Source organism: Anomaloglossus baeobatrachus, chromosome 2, assembly GCF_048569485.1.
Source record: "Anomaloglossus baeobatrachus isolate aAnoBae1 chromosome 2, aAnoBae1.hap1, whole genome shotgun sequence".
NCBI lineage: Eukaryota > Metazoa > Chordata > Amphibia > Anura > Aromobatidae > Anomaloglossus > Anomaloglossus baeobatrachus.
The window spans coordinates 174648299-174669162 of record NC_134354.1 but is presented as its reverse complement, the minus strand read 5'-3'; the positions used below and the strand labels follow the sequence as shown (position 1 = coordinate 174669162).

Genomic DNA, 20864 nt, shown 5'->3' with positions numbered 1-20864 from the left:
ACAGGTTTCACTTCAGGATTGCCCTGTATTTAGCTCCATCCATATTCCCCATCAATTCTGACCAGCTTCCCTTTCCCTGCTGAAGAAAAACCTCTGGCAGGCATGATGCAACCACCATCATGTTTGATGGTGGGGATGGTGCTTTCAGGGTGATGTGCAGTGTTAGTTTTCCATCACATATAGCATTTTGTATTTAGCCCAAAAAGTTCTACTTTGGTCTCAGCTGACTAGAGCACCTTCTCACACAGGCTAGCTGTCACATACATAGCTTTTTGCAAACTGCAAACAGGAATTCTTGTGGCTTGCTTTCAAAAATGGATTTCTTTTTGCTACCCTTTCATAAAGGCCAGATTTGTAGAGTCGTATGGACAGATTCTCCCAAATGAGCTGCAGATCTCTGCAGCTCCTCCAGAGTGACCATGGGAGTCTTGGCTGCTTCTCTCGTTCGTGCTCTCCTTGCTTGGGATGTCAGTTTAGGTGGACGGCCATGTCTTAGTAGGTTTGAAGTTTTGCCATACTCCTTAAATTTTTGGATGATGGCTTGAACAGTGCTCCATGAGTTGTTCAGAGCTTGGGTAACCCTAGCCTTGCTTTTTTTTCCTTCACAACTTTATCCCTGACCTGTCTACTATGTTCGTTCGTTGATTTTCATGATGCTGTTTCATTACCAATATTCTCAAACAATCTTCTGAGGCTTTCACAGAACAATTGATAATAAAACAGGGGGGCTCAATTTGCTAATTAGGTGACTTCTGGAAGAAATCAGACTACAGGAGGCTGAATAAAAATCACATCCCAATTTTGAGATTTATATTTCTAAAATATTTTTAAAAATCCATGTACAATTTCCTTTATATTCCACAAATACTTGCTATTTAAAGTTATTCTATCACATAAAATCCCAATAAAGTACATTTACGTTTGTGGGTGTCACGTGAAAAAATGTGGAAACATTAACAGGGAAGGAATACTTTTTAAAGGCACAGTGTACAGACTTTTGACATTACTTTTAAATCTCCACCATTGAAATGCTTGTTTTTTTGGTCCAAATCTAGTGTCCTCTTTGCAATAAGGACGAGCACGTTCATGGGCTTTACCCAATATTTCTTCTAGTATACGGCTTGGAGATTCACAAGAACATAAAGTGGCGTAATGATATTGTGCGTGCAGTGCAGTGAAATATGCTACAATGATAGCGTAAAAATTAGGAAAACATGTTAGATACATCACAAAACCTAAAACATTAGTAACAACAAGTTTCAGCAGCTTCCCTGTATGGCCGATTGTTATATAAGGAATATATATGCACAAAATGTCTTCAATAAAAGACTCACTGTGTCATGGATTCTTTATAACTATTGTAGGTTCTTCAAATATTTAGAGAAGTGCTCCGAGGCGACCTTCTAGGGCTGAGACTCATGGTGGTCTCACTTATTAAAACAGCTTGTAAATATTCATGAAACAGGAAAGACACCTGCAAAAGTCTATGGGCTAATATAAAGGAGAACATGTCCTTGATGCAAAAACAGGCTGAATAATTGATCACTACTAAGAAGCAAATTTACTAGAAGTAACATCAGGACTGGCACGGATTTATTAGGTGGTTACGACATAATGGTTTGATGCCATAACAGGATGCATTCACCCCGGATAATTTTGAGTGATACTTTAGTTTGTTAGTTACTGTAGCTGTACTATTATATATTATATCAATATATGTAGGGGCTGACCATAATGAATCTATAGTTCACAAGAACCACAATGGATGGATGGATGGATGGATGGATGGATGAATGGATGAATAGATAGATAGATCGATCTTTTGAAGATAAAAGTATTATTTAATCTAATTTATGATCTTGATTAATCAAAGCCTTTACTCCAGAAATGTCGTAAAACACTTTGAAATGTAGCAACATTTTTGCACAATACAAAAGTTGCTTAAAAATGTTGTGACTTTTGGTGTTTTCAAGCCAGTTTTGGTCAGCTCCACCAAAATGAGTGGACTTGGGGATAAAGCCAGAGAAGGACAGGGCGTGGATATGCTCACTCATCAAATTTATCCAAAGTGGTGCTGTTTCTTACCCCAGAAACGTTATTCCAGTAACTGAATGAAGTAATCTTTGTGAAGAGACACACTGAAGAACACACCATTGATAAGATGCCCCAAATTCATTAAGCAGTGTGGGTCTCTTAATACATTTGGTACCTCCTATTCCTTTCTTCCCCCTTGTTTTGTATGTCAGTCTTAATGAATAAGGGCCTGTACTTTTATATTCTGTGCTCAACTACAGAATTCAAACTCCACCTCAAGCCCCCCATTCTCGTGATTGTTGGGGTTTCCATGAATCTGAGATTCATCCCTTATGTGCTCAGGAAGGCTCATTAATGGTTAGAGTTACTGATGAGCGAGCACTACCATGCTCAGATGCTCAGTACATGTAACGAGCAGCTGGGAGCTCAGATGGGCATGACTCGTGTACAGCGTATAATGGAAGTCAACTGGGAACGAACATTGTTCCGGAAAATCTTCAGCCGCTCGAGTTCTCTATTGACTTCCATTATACTCGGTACACAAGTCGCACCCATCCAAGCGTCTTACTGTTCGTTACAAGTACAGAGCACCCAGGCATGGTAGTGTTCACTCATCACTAGTTACGAGTACCGAGCACCCGAGCATGGTAGTGCTCACTCATCACTAGTTACGAGTACCGAGCACCCGAGCATGGTAGTGCTCACTCATCACTAGTTACGAGTACAGAGCACCTGAGCATGGTAGTGCTCGCTCATCACTAGTTACGAGTACCGAGCACCCGAGCATGGTAGTGCTCGCTCATCACTAGTTACGAGTACCGAGCACCCGAGCATGGTAGTGCTCGATCATCACTAGTTATGAGTACAGAGCACCCGAGCATGGTAGTGCTCACTCATTACTAGTTACGAGTACTGAGCACCTGAGCATGGTAGTGCTCGTCCATCACTAGTTACGAGTACCGAGCACCCGAGCATGGTAGTGCTCGCTCATCACTAGTTACGAGTACAGAGTACCCGAGCATGGTAGTGATCACTCATTACTAGTTACAAGTACAGAGCACCCGAGTATGGTAGTGCTCACTCATCACTATTTACGAGTACTGAGCACCTGAGCATGGTAGTGCTCACTCATCACTAGTTACAAGTACCGCACACCCGAGCATGGTAGTGCTCGCTCATCACTAATCAGAGTACTTTTAAAGAACTTGATAATCTGGTAAATAATAATCTGTAAATCAATGTAATTAACAATTATGTTGTCTTATCCCAGAAAAAATGACTCCCGAATTGCCAGCTACAATGTGTCTCTCTTTTGTCTTAGGGCGTTTTCACACTTGCGTTGTGTGGCATCCGTTACAATGCATTGGGTGACGCATGTGACGGATGCCTTGCAAATAGTGTGATAATAAAGGCAATGGATGCCTGTGAAATAACGCGTTGCGTTAAGTTTTTTAGCCGCGCGAGAGAGAGACCCCATCATCACCGCACATGCAGGCACTACCTCACTCATCATCATCACACACATCCCGGCACTACCGCCCCCATCATCATCACCGCACACGCAGGCACTACCGCACTCATCATCATCACACACATCCTGACACTACCGCCCCCATCATCATCACACACACCCCGGCACTACCGCCCTCATCATCATCACACATATCCTGGCACTACCGCCCCCATCATCACCGCACATGCAGGCACTACCACACCCATCATCACCGCACACACAAAGGCATTACCTCAGTGACGTTCCCGTTAACAGCGCGACTCCCTTCAGTTTCTGCGTGGAGCTCACAGGAGCTGCGGTGTTCTACTGCCGCTCCTGTCAGCTTCAGTAGCAGAGCTGGATGCGTCGCGGGATCTCGTGTGGATTACGCCAGACCTGGAGGGGTATTTGGGGATTTTAATAAAGTGTTGAAAGAGGGTGTTTTTTTGTCTTTTATTAAAAATAAAGTATTTTTTCGGGTGTATGTGTTTATTTACTTTAACTTACAGGTTAATCATGGAATGTGTCTCATAGACGCCTGCCATGATTAACCTAGGACTTAGTGGCAGCTATGGGCTGCTGCTATTAACTCCTTATTACCACGATTGCCTCCGCACCAGTGCAATTCGGGATGAGCCAGGTAGAGTCCCAGGACTATCGCATTTAATAGATGTGGCAATTCCGGGTGGCTGCTGACTGATATTTTTAGGCTGGGGGTCTCCCCATAACGTGGGGCTCCCCATCCTGAGAATACTAGCCTTCAGCTGTGTGGCTTTACCTTGGCTGGTATCAAAATTGGGGGGACCGCACGTCGTTTTTTTTAAAAAATTTATTTATTTATTGTACTGCACAATTTAGACCCACCCACCGGTGGCCGTGATTGGTTGCAGTGAGACAGCTGTCACTCACTGTGGAGCGTGTCTGACTGCAACCAATCATAGGCGCAGGTGGGCGAGGAAAGCAGTGAATACTAGATGGAATAATGAGCGGCCGGCATTTTCAAAAGCAGGAGAAGCCGCCAGAGGAGTGTGACAGCCATGCACCGCCGCGCCGGTGATCGGTGAGTATGAGAGAGACCAGAAGTGATTTTAAATGATTTAAATCGGTCTGCTAGACATGCTGAGCATGTGCAGTAGAACGTGATGGAATCAGGCAGCGGATTCCGCCGCTTAGTGCATTGTGGCGGAATCCGCCCCATAGACAATCATTAGATACCTTGGCGGATCCTAACGGAATCCATCAAAGTGCGTTATTTTAACGACCCAAAAAACATTATATGCAGCGTTCCCTCCACCCGACACTGCGTCAAAATAACGACGCAGCGTTGTCCAGCGGATGCAACGCAGACACTTGCGTTACGGTGCGTCATCAATGCGTTAACGGACTGCGCTATTCTCCATAGCGGCGGATTGCGCTGAATACAAGTGTGAAAGCGCCCTTACTTGCTGCTCACTGCCTTAGCCTCATATAATCTGTCCTAGCAGCAGATACACTGAAATAGATTATTTAAAGAGGTGTGGATCTTTTCTTTCTGCTCCTGCTGTTCTATCTGGAAAATCCACGTAAAGGTATAACAGAGTTGGGCTTTCAGTTTAAGGTGGGCAAGTTATTGGGCAATGGCAAGAGCAACACATGCTGGAAAGTGAAGAAAATTAAGTTCCAGAACCTGTAATTCTGGAAGAATGCTTATGCAAAGGATTTGACTACTCAATATAAGTGGATGGCAAGATTTAGAGACTTGAGAGTTTTTGGACATATTAACTGGTATGTTCCCCCAAAAGCAATTTCAACTTGTTGTGGATGGCAGCAAGACTTAGCTTAAGTAATTTTAGGTAAGGCCTATCACATTGAGTTCTGATGAAGATGTAGTAGACTGCATCTAGGTGTCCGCCTGCAAAATGTATACTCCCAAAATTCATGCACAACAGAGTATACGGTAACTCCATCTGTACTATTATAGTCAATGGCCTCATTGGCGCATAAGTCCTAAACCCGTTTTGCAGGGGTTTCGGACGGAAGCCCTGATGGGACCACTGAACAGAGATCAGAACCCAGTGTGGAAGAAGCCTAAAAGGACAGGTATGCATTACACAATAAAATTATGTATATAAAAATGGTAGAGGTGAAGTAGCTGGCACCTCACATATCTTTTATGGCAGTACTGTAGAAACAAGATACCGCTTATGTCTGACAACCAACATAAAAACTTAACTGTGAAAAAGGCACCGTTAAAAAAAAATAATAAAAAAAAAAATTATGTAGAGCTTAAATAAAAACACCAGTTTACAAAAATTAGTAACGAGCATCACAAAATGCATGGGTTAAAAAAAAAAAAAATGAGGGACAAGTCTCTCATTAAATTTGTAGAGCCTTCAAATGTTTTCCTTGAAGGGCTTGTTGAGTTGAACAGCTAATGATGTGTTGCTTGTCTATAGGGTTAAATGAGATGTTATACTGATATATTATACATTTGAGTTTACATTATTAATTGATTGTCATCTCCAGAGTTTGTTTCAGTATATCCTTTGAGCTTGATGTATTTTTTATTGCAGTCTGATTTTTACCATGGCAAGATCTGAAGGCTCTGAACAGGAGACATCATTAAAAAGACTTTAGTGATTGTACTAATTCTCCAAGGCAGTAAGTAATGTTCATACAGCGCTAATGAGCAATAAAGGTTTTTGTCTTTTTTTTTTTTATAAAGCTGTTGCTTTTGTGCTTTTCTTCCATTTAGAAATACAGACTTTTAAAATGACATGTATTTGATTAAGATAATTGGCGTACAAAGCATATGTGGGTTAATTTAGAGTCTAAATCTAATTAGTCCTTAATGAAGAAATTTGGGGCTAAATTTTCATCATACAAACATTTGAATTCCTTAAATTTCTTATCAAGCCTCTACTGCTAAAAGTTTCCCTCTGGACCTTCATGATACGAAGATGGATTTGTATGGATTTCACTGATCTTTAAGGGCACCTGTCACCAGATTTGGCGACTTAAAGCTGCAGCCACCACCAGTGAGCGCTTATATACAGCATTCTAAAATGCTTTATATAAGAGCCCACGTCGCTATGTATAACATAAAAACCACTTTTATAATACTCATCTAATGGGCGGTCCAGTCCATTGCGCGTCGCTGCTCTGCAGTCCAGCGCCTCCTCTCTGTGGCGATCGCCGTCCTCCTTCTATCCCGCCCAGTGTGAATAATGCGATCAACGTCATCCACACCGGCTGGCATTGCTGTCCTGTGCAGGCACACTGTGATCTGCTCTGCTGAGGGCAGATCAAAGTACTGTAATGCACAGGCGCGAGGAAAGGATAAAGACTGCTTGTGCATGCGCACTACAATACGTTGGTCTGCCCTCAGCAGGGCAGATCACAGTGTGCCTGCACAGGTTTACAATGCTGGCCTGTGTGGATGACATAGATCGCGTTATCCACACTGGGCGGGATAGAAGAAGGACGGTGATTGCCACAGAAAAGAAGCACTGGACTGGAGAGCAGCGACACCCATCAACTGGACTGCCCCCCTAGGTGAGCATTATAAAAATGTTTTTTACATTTTACACAGTGGCCTGGGCTCTTATATACAGCATATTAGAATGATGTATATAAGAGCTCACTGGTGGTAGCCGCAGCTTATAGTCATCAAATCTGGTGACAGTTTCCCTTTAAGACCCTACAACTATCGTAAAAGTAAATTCACTGTATTTACCATATGAAAAACAATATTACATAGACTTACCTTCATGCCAAATGTAAAAATAGTGATTATAATTTTAAAAACTAGAGCGAGAGCCAATTGCCACATTGCCGTGTAAACTCCTGGGCCAGCTGGTCGATCTGGGATGTCATCCACCGGTCTGGTCATGTTGATATCATTAATGTAATCACAGAGTTGAGAAGATTCAAGTGCTCCACAGTCATTGAACAGCTCAGAGATGAGTTCACTAGTGCTTCTTCGTGTATATGGGTTTGGATAGGCTATAATGGCTGTAATGGCTGTGACAGCAATAACTTCCAGTACTGGGTACTTCCCAAGGCTCGTTGTTTTACGCCTGCGGCACCAAGCAATGTTACAACGAATAAAGAGGGTTCCCCAAAGTCCTCCAAACACACCAAGAAGAATAAAAGGAAACAGCTCAGCCATGTACCAAGGAGTATGATATTCAACATAAAAGAGAACCAGACGACTGTTCCCAAATGGGTTAATTGATCTCAGAGTAAAAGCAGCCACGAGAGCAGCAAAGAAGGAACGCCACAGGGTTTTTAGTGGAAAATAGTAACTGACCTACAAAAAAGGCAAATTGAGGTAATGAGCAAATGTAGATAAACATTCTCCTTTACATTTTAAAAATGAGACATAGTATTTAATTAGAAGACAAGAATAAAACTATGTCTCATTAGGAAACAGGAAAATGTATTGCCATCAATTCAGGGTATTGCATTTTACCTATTATCAATATATGGTATCATATCTTGACACTCTACATGAAAAATGTAACTCATATTTGCAAAGCATTTAGACCTACTTGTCAATAGTTTGTTGTTGACCCTTAAAAGAGCAAAAAGTCAAAATAAGGTGTATAAAAAACTTGGATGTATTATGTGATGTTGTTACAGTGGTACATATCATTGGTGTAGCCTGTGCAGCCGCATAGGGACCCAAAAGGTTGGAGGGCCCATTTCTACCTCAAAATTAGATGTAATTGTGCATTTTGATGAGCTCTTGGACTGCAAGGGGCTCATATATTGTTCTTGCACAGGGGCCCTTTTCTATCCATATCTGCCAGTGTAGCGGTGTATAAAATGAAATAAGTAGAGATGAATGCATCTTTTAAGATTCAAATTAACAAACTTTGTCGAATTTTCCCACAAAATTTGAATTTCAATACTTTCTAGCTTTAAAGTAGTGCCAAACCATAAATAGGGGTAACCAAGCCATTTTCATTATTTTACAAAATGGAGTAAGTCACATTTATATAAGGTCGAGAAACATCTACCAATGGTCAAGTGACATATAAAGTGGAAATTAAAAATATATGCATCAATGTCATTTAGAAAATGTAAATGTTAAAGGGAACATGTCAGGTCAAAGCACTATAACCTACAAGCAGGAGCATGTGTGAGCTAGTAACCCCTTCCTACCCATCCCTGTGTTGTAATATTGTTTAATTTGAAAGTAATAAAATACGTTTTATTATTTACATATTTCTTATGTAAATGAGCAGGTCTCTGGTTCCCTGGGCATTGCATCGCACTGTGGGAATTTGCATGGTTTCCATGGTATCACGCCCCTGTGGGCCTGATACCATGGATTTACATCAACGACGTCACCGTCTACTCCTTCAGAATCCTGCACGTGCGCACTTACCATTCCCGCAGCCATCTCATCCTGGTGTTTACTTGCCGGGTTCAGATGCGAGCTGTGCATGATTGGAACCGCAGGAGTCTTTTGAGCATGAGCAGTGCACGTCTGAAGTTGACAAGTAAACACCAGGATGAGAAGGCGGCGAGAATGTTAAGCACGCATTCGCGGGATTCTGAAGGACCAGACGTGACGACGCTCATGTAAATCCATGGTATCACGCCCACAGGGGCGTGATACCATGGAACGCATGTAACGCCCACGGGGCAATACAATGCCCAGGGGGCTAGAGACCTGCTCACTTACATAGGAAATATGTAAGTAATAAAACATATTTTATTACTTTCATATTACACAATATTACAACATAGGGATAGATAGGAAGGGGTTACTAGCTCACACATGCTCCTGCTTGTAGGCTATAACACTTTTTTGGCCTGACAGGTTGCCTTTAAGAATAAATGAATGAAGAAGAACTCAGAATTTGGAGAATCTTAATAGATTATATTTTTGTAGCAATATATTGTAGCTTTTAAAAACTGCTTTTCTTTGAACCTAAATGGCTGGGATTAGAGTGCCTAAAATAATTTGATTCTACTAAGATCCAGAATACATTTTTATCAGCTTTGACAAACATTCTTAAGATGCTTTATAGACATAATACCACCTAAACTGTAAAGTCTAAAGAAGTAACCTTATTCTGAAGAGTACCTCTTCCAAACTGAAAAGCACTCCACCAATTGGGGCTCCAAAAGCAACAGAGACTCCCACTGCCGCTGCTGCTGAGAGCACCTGTAACACAAATATTGTAGGATTAAAAAAGTGGCATATTAGTACATACAATAAATAACATTTTTTCAGCTTAATTTACTTACTTCCCTCCTCTTCCCTTCATTCTTGCTGTACTTGGTCAACAGGCTGCTGAACAGATTGCCGCAGCAACATGCGACGTGAACTGAAGGTCCTTCTTTTCCCAGACTTAATCCTGAAGACACAACTAGAACTAAAGTCACGGTTTTTATCAACAGTGTCCATTTTCCTAGGTAACCTCTTATTATGAACCCACTGAGGATGGTTTTTATCTAAAAAAGAAAAGAAAAACCTTTAGACTGAACATATATGAAGTCTTGAAAAAATATTCATACCCTGTAAACTTTTCCACATTTTTTCATGTTACACCCACAAACTTAAATTGATTCTGAATTGAATTGATTGGAATTTTATGTAATACTAAACAGCAAATATTTGTGAAGTGTAAAGGAAATTATAGAAACTTTTGTAAATATTAAAAAATATAAATCTGAAAATTGTGACGTGCATTTGTATTCAGCCTCCCGAGTCAATACTTTGCAGGACCACCTTTTGGTGCTTCTACTGCATCAAATCTTTAATATGAATACTTGTATGAATATTTTTTCAAGACACTGTATGCTGGACTTTAAAAAATGAAACTCACATTTGATCTTTTGAGCCGTTAGCGTTTTTGGAAGAAGAAAATATATACAATCTAAAAGAATCATTATTTATTATATTATCAATGTGCTACTGTAGAGTCAACAAACTTAAGTTTGTTGTTCTGAAGAAGAGCAACATTTATAATATAGCATTTGTAGTTCAAGTGATGCCCAATATAAGGAAAAAAAAGTGAGGGTGAGATGCAATATCAGATATAGCCCATAGCCAGGAGTGAAGCTCATTCAGAAAAGCAGACAACTTTTTCTTATAGTGGGCAACCCTGACACAAGCTACAAGTCAAAGGACCCTGTGACAATTGAAGACTTGTAGGACGAACATATAGCGGGGATAATTTAGGAAAACCTGCACTCGCAGGGGGTTGGACCCTATGGCCCTTGAGGTTCCTTCCAACTCTACCATTCTATAATTGGTAATTCATACGACAGCTATATCCCCCAACTAACCCATATGACACACTTAACTTTTCTTAACTCCCAAAAAACATTATCTGTCAGGTAAGAAATCAGAAATCCGCATACACCTTAACCATGCTCATCCGGATGACAGCCATCTTGGAAGACTCCCCATACAGAGGAGAGCTTGTCCGACTGAACTCTCCTATGCTCTCTATGAGAAAGCCATGAGACATGTCTGAAGACAGCATAACTTTGGGAGGACAAAGCAATTTGCAGTCCATAATTGGTCATGCCTGATTGACATCTTCCCCGACAATCAGTTATTTGGGGCCCCCATACACATTAGTCTGTTGCCAAAAGCCATTGATATTAGCAGGTCTGGCCAACATTAGACTAATTTGTATGGAGACCTTTTGAGTGTCCACCAATCCTACCAATATTGGTGGGTTCGGCCAACATTACTCTAGGCCTTTAGTTTAGTATATGATAAAGTTGTACAATTTTAGACAGCTAATAAGGCATCTCAGGAGGAACACTCAAAATATATACTGTGCTATATACCATAGATATCTATACAAAATGTGTGGCTTGAGCTAAAATATATATGTATAATTATTTACTCCTTTTTTACGCCATGGCCCATGACACATAAGTTATAAATCTATAGAGTCTTGTTTCTAAAGACGAGCAGCATGTGCAAAATGAACCAAGGAATCGACTTTAAATATAATGGGCTACAAATTGTGGGTCTGAGTTTTATTTCACTATAAAACTAGAATTTTGTAGCACACATGACACCATTTAAAGTTACATTAGCCTTTCTCTAACTTCTTCATATACACAGGTGTCAGGGCTCCCATCTCTCTCCAAGTTTTCCGTGCCTAAATAAAATGTAATTTTCATGTCTGGAGGGTGGAAATAAAGCATCAACTCGCCTGTAGAGCATTTTTATTTTTCTAAAAATATAACATAGAAGTGCATCTCAATAAATTAGAATATCATTAAAGAGTTACTTTATTTCAGTAATTTAATACAAAAAGGGAAACGCATATATTATATAGAGTCATTCTCCTGAAACTGACGTTTTTTTCTTTCTATTGTTTTATTGTTCCGTTCTATTCCTGAGATATGGCTTCCTGACCTCAAAGTCTATATTTTGTCTTTGGTCTTGATAGTCAAATGGAGCGTGGTCATCAACTCTTCTGTAAACGAGTTTTTAGGACCACGCCCAGTTGGCTAAAATACTAGATTTATATATAATGAAAAATAGGCCATATCTAAGAAATGGTTAGTGAAGGAACAAAATTCAGGAGAACAGCGAATATAGACCAGGTTAAAAAAAGCACATATTTTGCCAGGTCCTCCAACAACATTTGAAGAGTCACATATTTTTATATAAACTGACACAGAAAAAGTGTAGTAAATATAACAATATTAAGCAGGACCATCAAAATAACTAGAAGAATAAACAGATTGAGGGCTAAATTGTTGAAGCAGTTCGTAAATAAGAAGTGTAAAAGTCGATTTGTTCTCTTGATCTCCATCAGAACAAATCAAACATCCACATTCCTTATCACCAAGGAGTTCATTTTTACATAAAGGTTAATGACAATGCAATGACGAGCTTTTTGTCCCCAAAATACAACTGTCAGCGGGTACAATACAATCATTTGCAAGAGTATTATTCCGGTCAAATCCTGCGTACATACTGGCATGTAGATATAATGATAAAACGTCAGAGCATCTTACCTCGGGAATTCCAGAGCCACACGCATAGGGGGCAAAGACTCTAACCAAGGACACAGCCAAAAAGGAGAAGGTCAAAGCCCACATAGTATAAAGGAAATAATTCAAAACATATGCACTGGCACCCTGAAAGAAAATTACACAAAGAGTCAAAATAACATGCCTCTTAATATGAAAATTTCGAGAAGACATTAGAACAAGAAGCAAAAGTCTTATATGTGCAGTATGTATTCTAGAGGTGGGTAAGAGCACTGGAATAAGCAAACCATACTAATTCAGCTGGAAACAGAAATTAAATCAGAATTAAAGGGAACCTGTCAGTGGCAGCATGAGTCAGGGGTTGGCTGCAGAATTGCAACCAAGTATATTTTATCTGAAACGCTTCCACGTTTCAAAGGGAATATATTTTCAAAGTCAGGCTGAGGACCACAGATGGAGATGAGACTAGTCCGGCTCCACCCTTATCTGGCTTCTCCAGGTGATTGACAGGTCTCTTCCATAGCAGTACTAGCAGCACTGATAAAAGCTGACCAGCGGTTGAGCCAGATTAGTAAGTCTCCGTCTATGGTCTCCAGCCTGAACAGTAAAGAAAATGTTCTCTAACCATAGCTTCAATGTTCACAGATAAATATACTGTAACTGGCTTCAATTGTGATGCAGGCTTTGGTTCATGCTGCTCATGTTTTAGGCAGCATGAATTAGCTGACACGCTCCCTTTAACATACAGAATTCATTACTTAATACCCTAGGAATAGAATAGAGTCCTAATACCAGTGACTATCAATATTAATCGGTCCACACATATCTTGTCAGCTAAATGTATAAAATGTCTAAATTCCATGATGCCCAAGTGTTCACAGGTTTCTTGTCGACTATTAAAACTGTTAATGAATCCCTCAGTTCCTCCTCTTGTAGCCTGCATAATATTATACTTGAGACTGTGAAAATTGTGTGTGTTTCATTCTGTGTTAAGTGAGGTTATATGAGGCTATTCGTGACTATGAATATGAGTTTGTTCCATCGATATATCGGCACAATAGTATGGTCACAATGACTCATTTACCAGTCTTGATAAAGACCAAATTGGTTCGTAACATTGCTGTCTTTTTTCATCTGATGGAATAAACATGGATGGAGTTTCACCCGGTGGGACGCTGTCATCCTTTCTCGTTTCACAGTCAGTCTTATGCAAAAATTGCCGATACAATTAGATATTATATATTAAAAATGTTGAACAGGTGACTGTTGTAGGTAGTATCTATCGTTGTCTTCTGCCATTATGTGTAAGATAGTAGAAATATTTTTCTAGAGGCAGATAAAATATTAATTTCTTTTCAAAGCAATGTGGATGATGTATGAGATTAAAGAAGAAGCTTCAAAAACAGAATAATGGAGCAAAAAAAAATCAGCTTTTTGCTTTATTCGTAAACATGTTGTAGACCATATGAGAAGTATGTAGCAAAGAAGTACTTACTACTTATATATTGCACAATAATGATTTGACCTACGAAGAGGATATTTCTGATAGCAAAGAAAGTATCTATAAAGTTCTGCTGATCATATGCTGGAAAGAGGGTTCATTTGGCAGGTTACAATCGGAATACTTTTTATTATATTTACTTATAGAGCGCTGTAATTTCAACAGAGGTTCTCATACATGATCATTCTCTCCATTCAGGATCACAATCTACAATCCCTATTAGGCTTTGTTCACATCACAATTTAGTATACATTCACTTGTCCCGTCTACTATTCGATCCCCTGCAAAATGGGAATTAGATGTATGCACTGACAGGGCCATACACTATAATAATGTAGGCAAAGTCATAGAGTCATTTTCCACATTATACACGTCTGCATAATTATATTCAGCGCATACACCTGAAACCCGTTTCTCAGGGGTTGGATCATAATCCCAGGCTGAGCCACTGAACATATACTAAATTGTGTCTTTAGAGTGTGGGAAGAAACTAGAGAAAATACACGCAAAAACAGGGAGAGCATCTCCTGGCAGATGTTGTCCTTTGTGGGAATTAAAACAGGGACCTCAGCGTTGCAAAGGAACTGTGCTAACCACTGAGCCACCATCTTGTGGTTTGACAGTTTTGAAATGTGTAGTCCATAACAGAGCATTAGAAATAAGAAAGATACATTAAGGAAAAAAGGTAAAACTGAAAAAGGTAAAAAAGTTGTAAATCAAATTTAATTTATTGTAATAATAAAGCAGGTTTGTCTTCACCAGTGTTTCCCAAATTCCAGTCCTCAGGGCCCCTACCAGGTCATGTTTTCAGGATTTCCTTAGTGTTACACAGGTAAGAGAAAATGTGTCAATTTCTGATGTCTTAATAATGATTCCATCAGTTTTGCAATGCTAAGAAAATCCTGAAAATGTGATCTGTTGGGGCCCTGAGCACTGGAGTTTGGAAACACTGGTCTAAGCGCTACCCAAGCTTTAAAATAAGTGGTGACTAGTGTTGAGCGGACCCGGATCCGCAAAATCCGGATCCGCACGGTTTGAGAGCCTGGTCCGAGTCCGACCAGTACCCAGGATTCGGGCTGCACGATCCGGATCCGTTTTTTTTTTTGTTTTTTTTTATTCTTTCTCTCTCTCTCTCTCCTCCCGGATCCGGCTCCCCATTGATTTACATGGACGCGGATTCCGGATCGGATCCGGACTTATGCGGCAACCCGATCCGGATCCACCGGACCCAGATTATAACTGATCCGCTCAACTCTAGTGGTGACCCAAAGAGAAGAATTCTTGCATATTCATTAGCTTATATGTAGGTTGTGTGAGTGTTTTGACAATATGGCGTAGATTTCCCTTGGGTAGTAATCAAAATAGGCAGAAAAAAATTAAAAAATTAATATAACTACTGCTGTACCAACCATAGTAGTCACTATGGTGACAGTGGTGTCTGGGAGGCCTAGACTGTCCGACACAGTGTAGTGAAGTTGTCATTTTTGTTTTGTTGAATCTGAAACATTAGTGATATACAGTATCTGTGTGTAAGGTTAAAGACAGGTATCTACAGTACCCTAAATAGCTGACTAATGTAACTTCTTCTTATGACAATATCTAAGTAATAATATTGACCTTCAAAGCTATTAGAAGAACATATATGTTCAGTCCATAGATGCTTTGCCAGAAATTCTGTCTCTCCTTCTCAAGCAACCCTGGAGCATCTGTAAGGGCATCTTTTGCGCTCCGTATTCTTGTTTTGTCACTATATACTCAATGCTTACTTTCACTGTATAATTGCTGGTGGCTACTGTTATGTTACATTTAGGTGTCTTGCATTTAAGTGATTTATATTATGGGTATGTGCGCTCACTGCAGATTAGGTGCAGTAATTTTCTACCCCAAAAAGCGCACTTTTTGGCAGAAAAACAAACAAAAAAAACCTTTTTTTGTGTGTTTTTGGTGCCTTTTCGTGCCATATGTTCTTTTAGTGAAATCATTGGCTGGAAGAGCTGACAAACGCAGGGAAAAATTTCACCAATAATTGACATGCTGCTTCTTTCTTCTGCACCCAAAACTGCAAGGAAAAAAGAAGCAATGTGTGCGCAGAACTTCAGCATGGCTACTTATGTCCCCTTCATAATGTAAAAATGTCACCATCCTGTACTAATGTTCTCCTATCCTGTGCATATTCACCATTCTGGGTTCCTTACAGTAATGACATTCCCCACCCTGGTGTAATATCCCCATCCTGGCCCCTTCCAGTAAATTATGTCCCCCTTCCTGGTATAATGCCCTTCATCTTGGGCCCCTTCCTGATATAATGTTGCACTACAAACATAACAAGCATTTGCAGTTGTCATCTTATGTCAGCCCTGCTCATCCCCCACACTGGCTGCCTGTGAGATAGAAGCTGAAGCACTGTGAGAGGAAACCGCAGTGCGATGTGTTTGTAATGAGACAAAGTTCCCTTCTGCTGTACTATGTCAGCTCTGGTGTACTGTGTCAGTTCTGTGTGTGATTATAGGTGCATTACCGAGTCCACACTGGTAAATGTCCACATTTATTTGAAATAAGCTCAGTACACTGGTGTAAAAATGCCAAATGTTGCAAATTTTTTGCACCACTATAAGTGGCGAAAACATTTTGTGACATTTCAAATTGGTTTATGCAAGAATTTTGACCAAAGCTGTTTGATGAATTGGGGCCAAAAAGTGATATAATTTAATAAGTCAGCAAAGTAAGAAGGATCAGTATTAACATTTTAGTCATGGAGTCTGGTGTTTCTGAATTATGTATATCAGAGGCATAGCCAATAGTTTGCTCGGCATAGTATGAACTGAAGTGTTATATACTATTGCAGGAATGCAGTGACTTGCCAAGGCAAATTAAGATGATCTGCTGTTATTTTCACAGGGCCTTAAGAGAGGAAAACATATTGGCTTGAAAAACAAAATGCTCTTTGCTCTGTATCAATCCAAGTACTTTACACTTCTCCTTCTCAGATGAAATCTCTGGATACAAAATGCAAGTCAACCTCGCAGAGGTTATCAGTGTGGAATACATTGACCCCTATAGATAAATCATATTCATGTTTCTGGCTCAGTGGTTAGCACTGCAGTCTTGTAGCACTGGGTTCCTGGGTTCAAATCCCACTAAGGACAACATCTGTAGGGAGTTTGTATGTTCTCCCTGTGTTTGCATGGGTTTCCTCCTGGTTCTTCTCTTTCCTCCTACACTTTAGGACATACTGATAGGGAACGTAGATGGTGAACCCCAATGGGGACAATGTTGCTGATGTATGTGAAGCGCTGTGGAATCAATGGTGCTATATAAGTGAATAAATATTATATCATGTTTTTGTGTGTCACTTGATGGTTCAGTTTTAGATGATCATGTAATAGTCCTCTTTATTTTATGGGCTGAATTTGTTCAAAAGAAGTTGTCCTGGAAAAAGCAGTCTGCCATAATTGGAATCGCAGCAATGCTATGTGACTGGAACAATAAGAAGGGTCCAAAATTAGTCCATCAGTGCAGACTTTACAATTAAAGTACATAATAGTGTACCGCCCCCATGCCAGCAGCCGGGACTGCTGCTGGGATCCGGATCCGCGGTGGCTCGAGGGGTCTCCAGACCCGGGGGTCATGCGGCCACTCAAAACAAAAAGGGGGTATTTACAGGGGAGTGGTATGTGTAAAATTCGTGACGCCACCCACGGTGTGTGGTAAGGTGGAGTACCAGTGCTGCCGTTGAGAGCACCCGGTGGCGATGGGATGGCAGCCAGGTGTTCCGTGGGTAGGGGGAATGCCCCGGGACTCAGTGATGGTGGCAAAGGGATACAGTTGGGGAGGTAAGGGGCACTGCATACTCACTCAGTCCAATAACGCTGACACTGACAACTTGTAAACCAAAGTTCTGAGCACCACTGCAGCAGGGAGGGAGCACACCTGGATCCTGTGCCCGTTGGTGTTGCTTGTTAGCCTGTGACCTTTTCTTTGGCACTTTATTACTGATTGGCCTCTATAGTGTAGTACTAACGGATGAAGCTTGCTCTCAAGGTTCACGCTTGGGATTTTCTGGACTGTGTATTGGGGAAGTCCTATCCCCCTCGTTGCGCTAGTACCCCGATTTTGGAGCGAGTGGAGAACGAATCTTGAAGGCTCCGTCCTCCTCGGGTGAATTACCAAGACACTTGAAGCTACTTCCCGGCCTAGGATCCACGTACCCCGTCATGCCCTGGCCCCTGCCCGGAGATGGCACAAGGCCGCCGGCTGCCCTCCTCGGCAGTTCCGTGCCCCTTGTTATGATCACCTGCAACCGGGGTTCCAGCTCCTACCTGGCCCAGACCAACGTCTGTCACCTAGTATTCTCAAGGAGCCCAGCTCCTATCCTCCTCCAACCTTGTGACCTCTCCTCACGAGAGTCACCACTCAACTGACTGACTGCTCCTGATCCTCCTGACACTCCCGAACCAACCTCCCCCACTGGGCGGCCCCATTCCCTTCAGGCTACCCAATGGTGTGTCTGGTGGGAGTGGTGCAGAGTGTTCCTAGGATTTTTGATTGACTGGTTCTTAGCAACACCAAAGGTCAGGGACCCGTAACCAAGGAGGAATGTGGATACTGTGTTGAAGGGAAGATTGCACAATACCCTGTGATGACCTGATAGGCCAGGGCGTCACAATAGCACCCTGTGAGAGGGGCAGTAGTGTTGTGCGTGAGTCCTTCCGATATGTCATATTAGTTTAATAAAATAATGCCTGAGACTGGTGTATGTACAGGCTCATATAAGGAGACACAGTACTTATGGACCATCCCTTTCCAACAAAAACCAGTATACATAGTTTGGTGGGGAAGTGGCATAACACTGGATCTGTGTTTCTATAAAAATCACCCACTTATGACTTCCAGGAGAGGATTAAAAGAATTATTGTTATTATTTATTATTATAGCACCATCAATTCCATGGCGCTTTACATGTGAAAGGGGTATACATAATAGGGACAAGTACAATAAACATAAACAATACAAAACACAAACAGGTACAGGAGGAGAGAGGTCCCTGCCTGCGAGGGCTCACAGTCTACAAGGGATAGGTGAGGATACAGTAGGTGAGGCTAGAGCTGATAGTGAACCCCAAGAAAATTTGTGCAAAAAGTATTCCTGTAAACTCAAATCAGCAAAACAACATGTCCACACGTATTGGAAATCTGTTCATCTGAAGCTATATAGAGTATCAGATTTACAGAAGCGTTAGCATATTGCACTTGGCCACTGGATAAGATCGTAGATGGCCATTTGTCCTTCCATTTCCTACAGTGTTAAGTGCATTTTGTTTCCATTATCTTGTGCAAAGCACAGTGTTCTGGGGGGTATTTTGTTTCTTTTTTGTGGCCCACCCTGTGTTTTAGTAAGTTTTACTAATTTAGATTTACAAAACAAAGAACATTTTCTATTACTGGAGAGTATGAGAGCACAACAGTATCTGGTACTGACTGTATGTGTGTTTGCCGCAGTAATAGAATGATCCCTTCAAAAATTCAGCTTTACATAGTTTGTATGTTGTTTTAGTACCACAATAATGAGCACAAATTTACCGTACATATTTTCAAAAGCAATTATATCAAAAGGTAAATTCTACAACATGATCTAAAAGAGGACTGAGCAAATCTGAAGCAACGCAGGACCTGAAGTGTGAAGTGTGGAGCATGAGACAGTTCTCTTCTAAAGCCCCTCGGTCTGGCCTCCCCTCCTCAGCATCTCCACCAGGCATGAAACATCGAATAATTCAATAGGATCTTAATTTAACATGCCAATATTACCTCTGATTTCTCAATCATCAGTTCAGACCATTTCTGCCATTGAGGGCATTTATCCCGGTCATCAAAGGTGGTTTCATCTGATGTCCAGCAGCACTGCTCACGACTGTACCAGAAGCCTTTAAGACATATCCCCTCCTTTAGATCAGTCATCCAATCCACTGCTAAGTCTATAACTCCCGCTAAGGTGCCTATAAAATATAAGAACAATATAAATCATTGCAATAAAAACATATTATGCCGCGACTCTATAAATGAGAGTTGTTCTAGAGCATTCCAACACAACCCTACAGTTTTCAGCAGCTCTTACAAGTGGACCAGTCACCAGAACTCGCAAAATAAACTGCATATATTATTCAAGAGTTGTTTTCTACCTGATGAAGCCAGTGTACTTACTGTGAAAACCGTTGTCAGAATCATTTTGAAAGTTTCACTGTCTAATAATACATTTATTAATTTGTGAATCCTATTCTAACAAGATTCATACAATGCTCATTTGCATTTCAACATTATACAGCCATTCTGACATGGATTTTCATAGCTAGTAATCCAGCACCATTAGGTCTAAGAAATTTTAGTAATAATATATGCAGGTTAATTGTGAAATCTTTAGATAAATATGCGATAAATTAACAGGACTTCTAGAAATGAAATATAAAAGCTACAAAATGAAGTTTCTGCCCCTTTTTCTCTTCATTCCAGTTTATAGCTATAAAAGAAAGAAGTTATCAGCTGCCTAACAGCTTTATTATTGGCAAATCTCGTCAGTGTGACCCCTGTGGGCAAACTCAAGGTATTCACTAGGACAGTGTATTTAAAGAGGTGCCAAAGGAAAACTACATCCAGGTGAATGGTTTCTTATAGGTCTATAGTTTCAGGCACTAACTGTATATGGTATTAGCCTCCAGCCTAGTCCAGACAATTGTCCAACTTGTAATAATTGCCTGGGACAGAAAAAGTTTATAGACTAAACACCAGGACACAATAAACCAAGTTATGAATTGGAGTAATATGTATACATTTTCTCACTATACACACACACTTATAAGTTTTAACTACCAGAAATAGACCT

General features: G+C 40.7%; 1 protein-coding gene across 1 annotated transcript in view; it reads right to left on the bottom strand.

The window, feature by feature from the left end:
• CLCN4 (chloride voltage-gated channel 4) overlaps window positions 1-20864 on the bottom strand; it is an 83534-nt gene that overhangs the window by 33769 nt on the left and 28901 nt on the right. The window contains exons 5-9 of the mRNA XM_075335494.1: window positions 19796-19983; window positions 12515-12637; window positions 9770-9976; window positions 9606-9686; window positions 7272-7817 (exon numbers count right to left, since the gene is read on the bottom strand). Of these exons, the coding sequence (XP_075191609.1) occupies window positions 7272-7817; window positions 9606-9686; window positions 9770-9976; window positions 12515-12637; window positions 19796-19983 (1145 nt within the window). The remainder of the gene's footprint in view (window positions 1-7271; window positions 7818-9605; window positions 9687-9769; window positions 9977-12514; window positions 12638-19795; window positions 19984-20864) is intronic.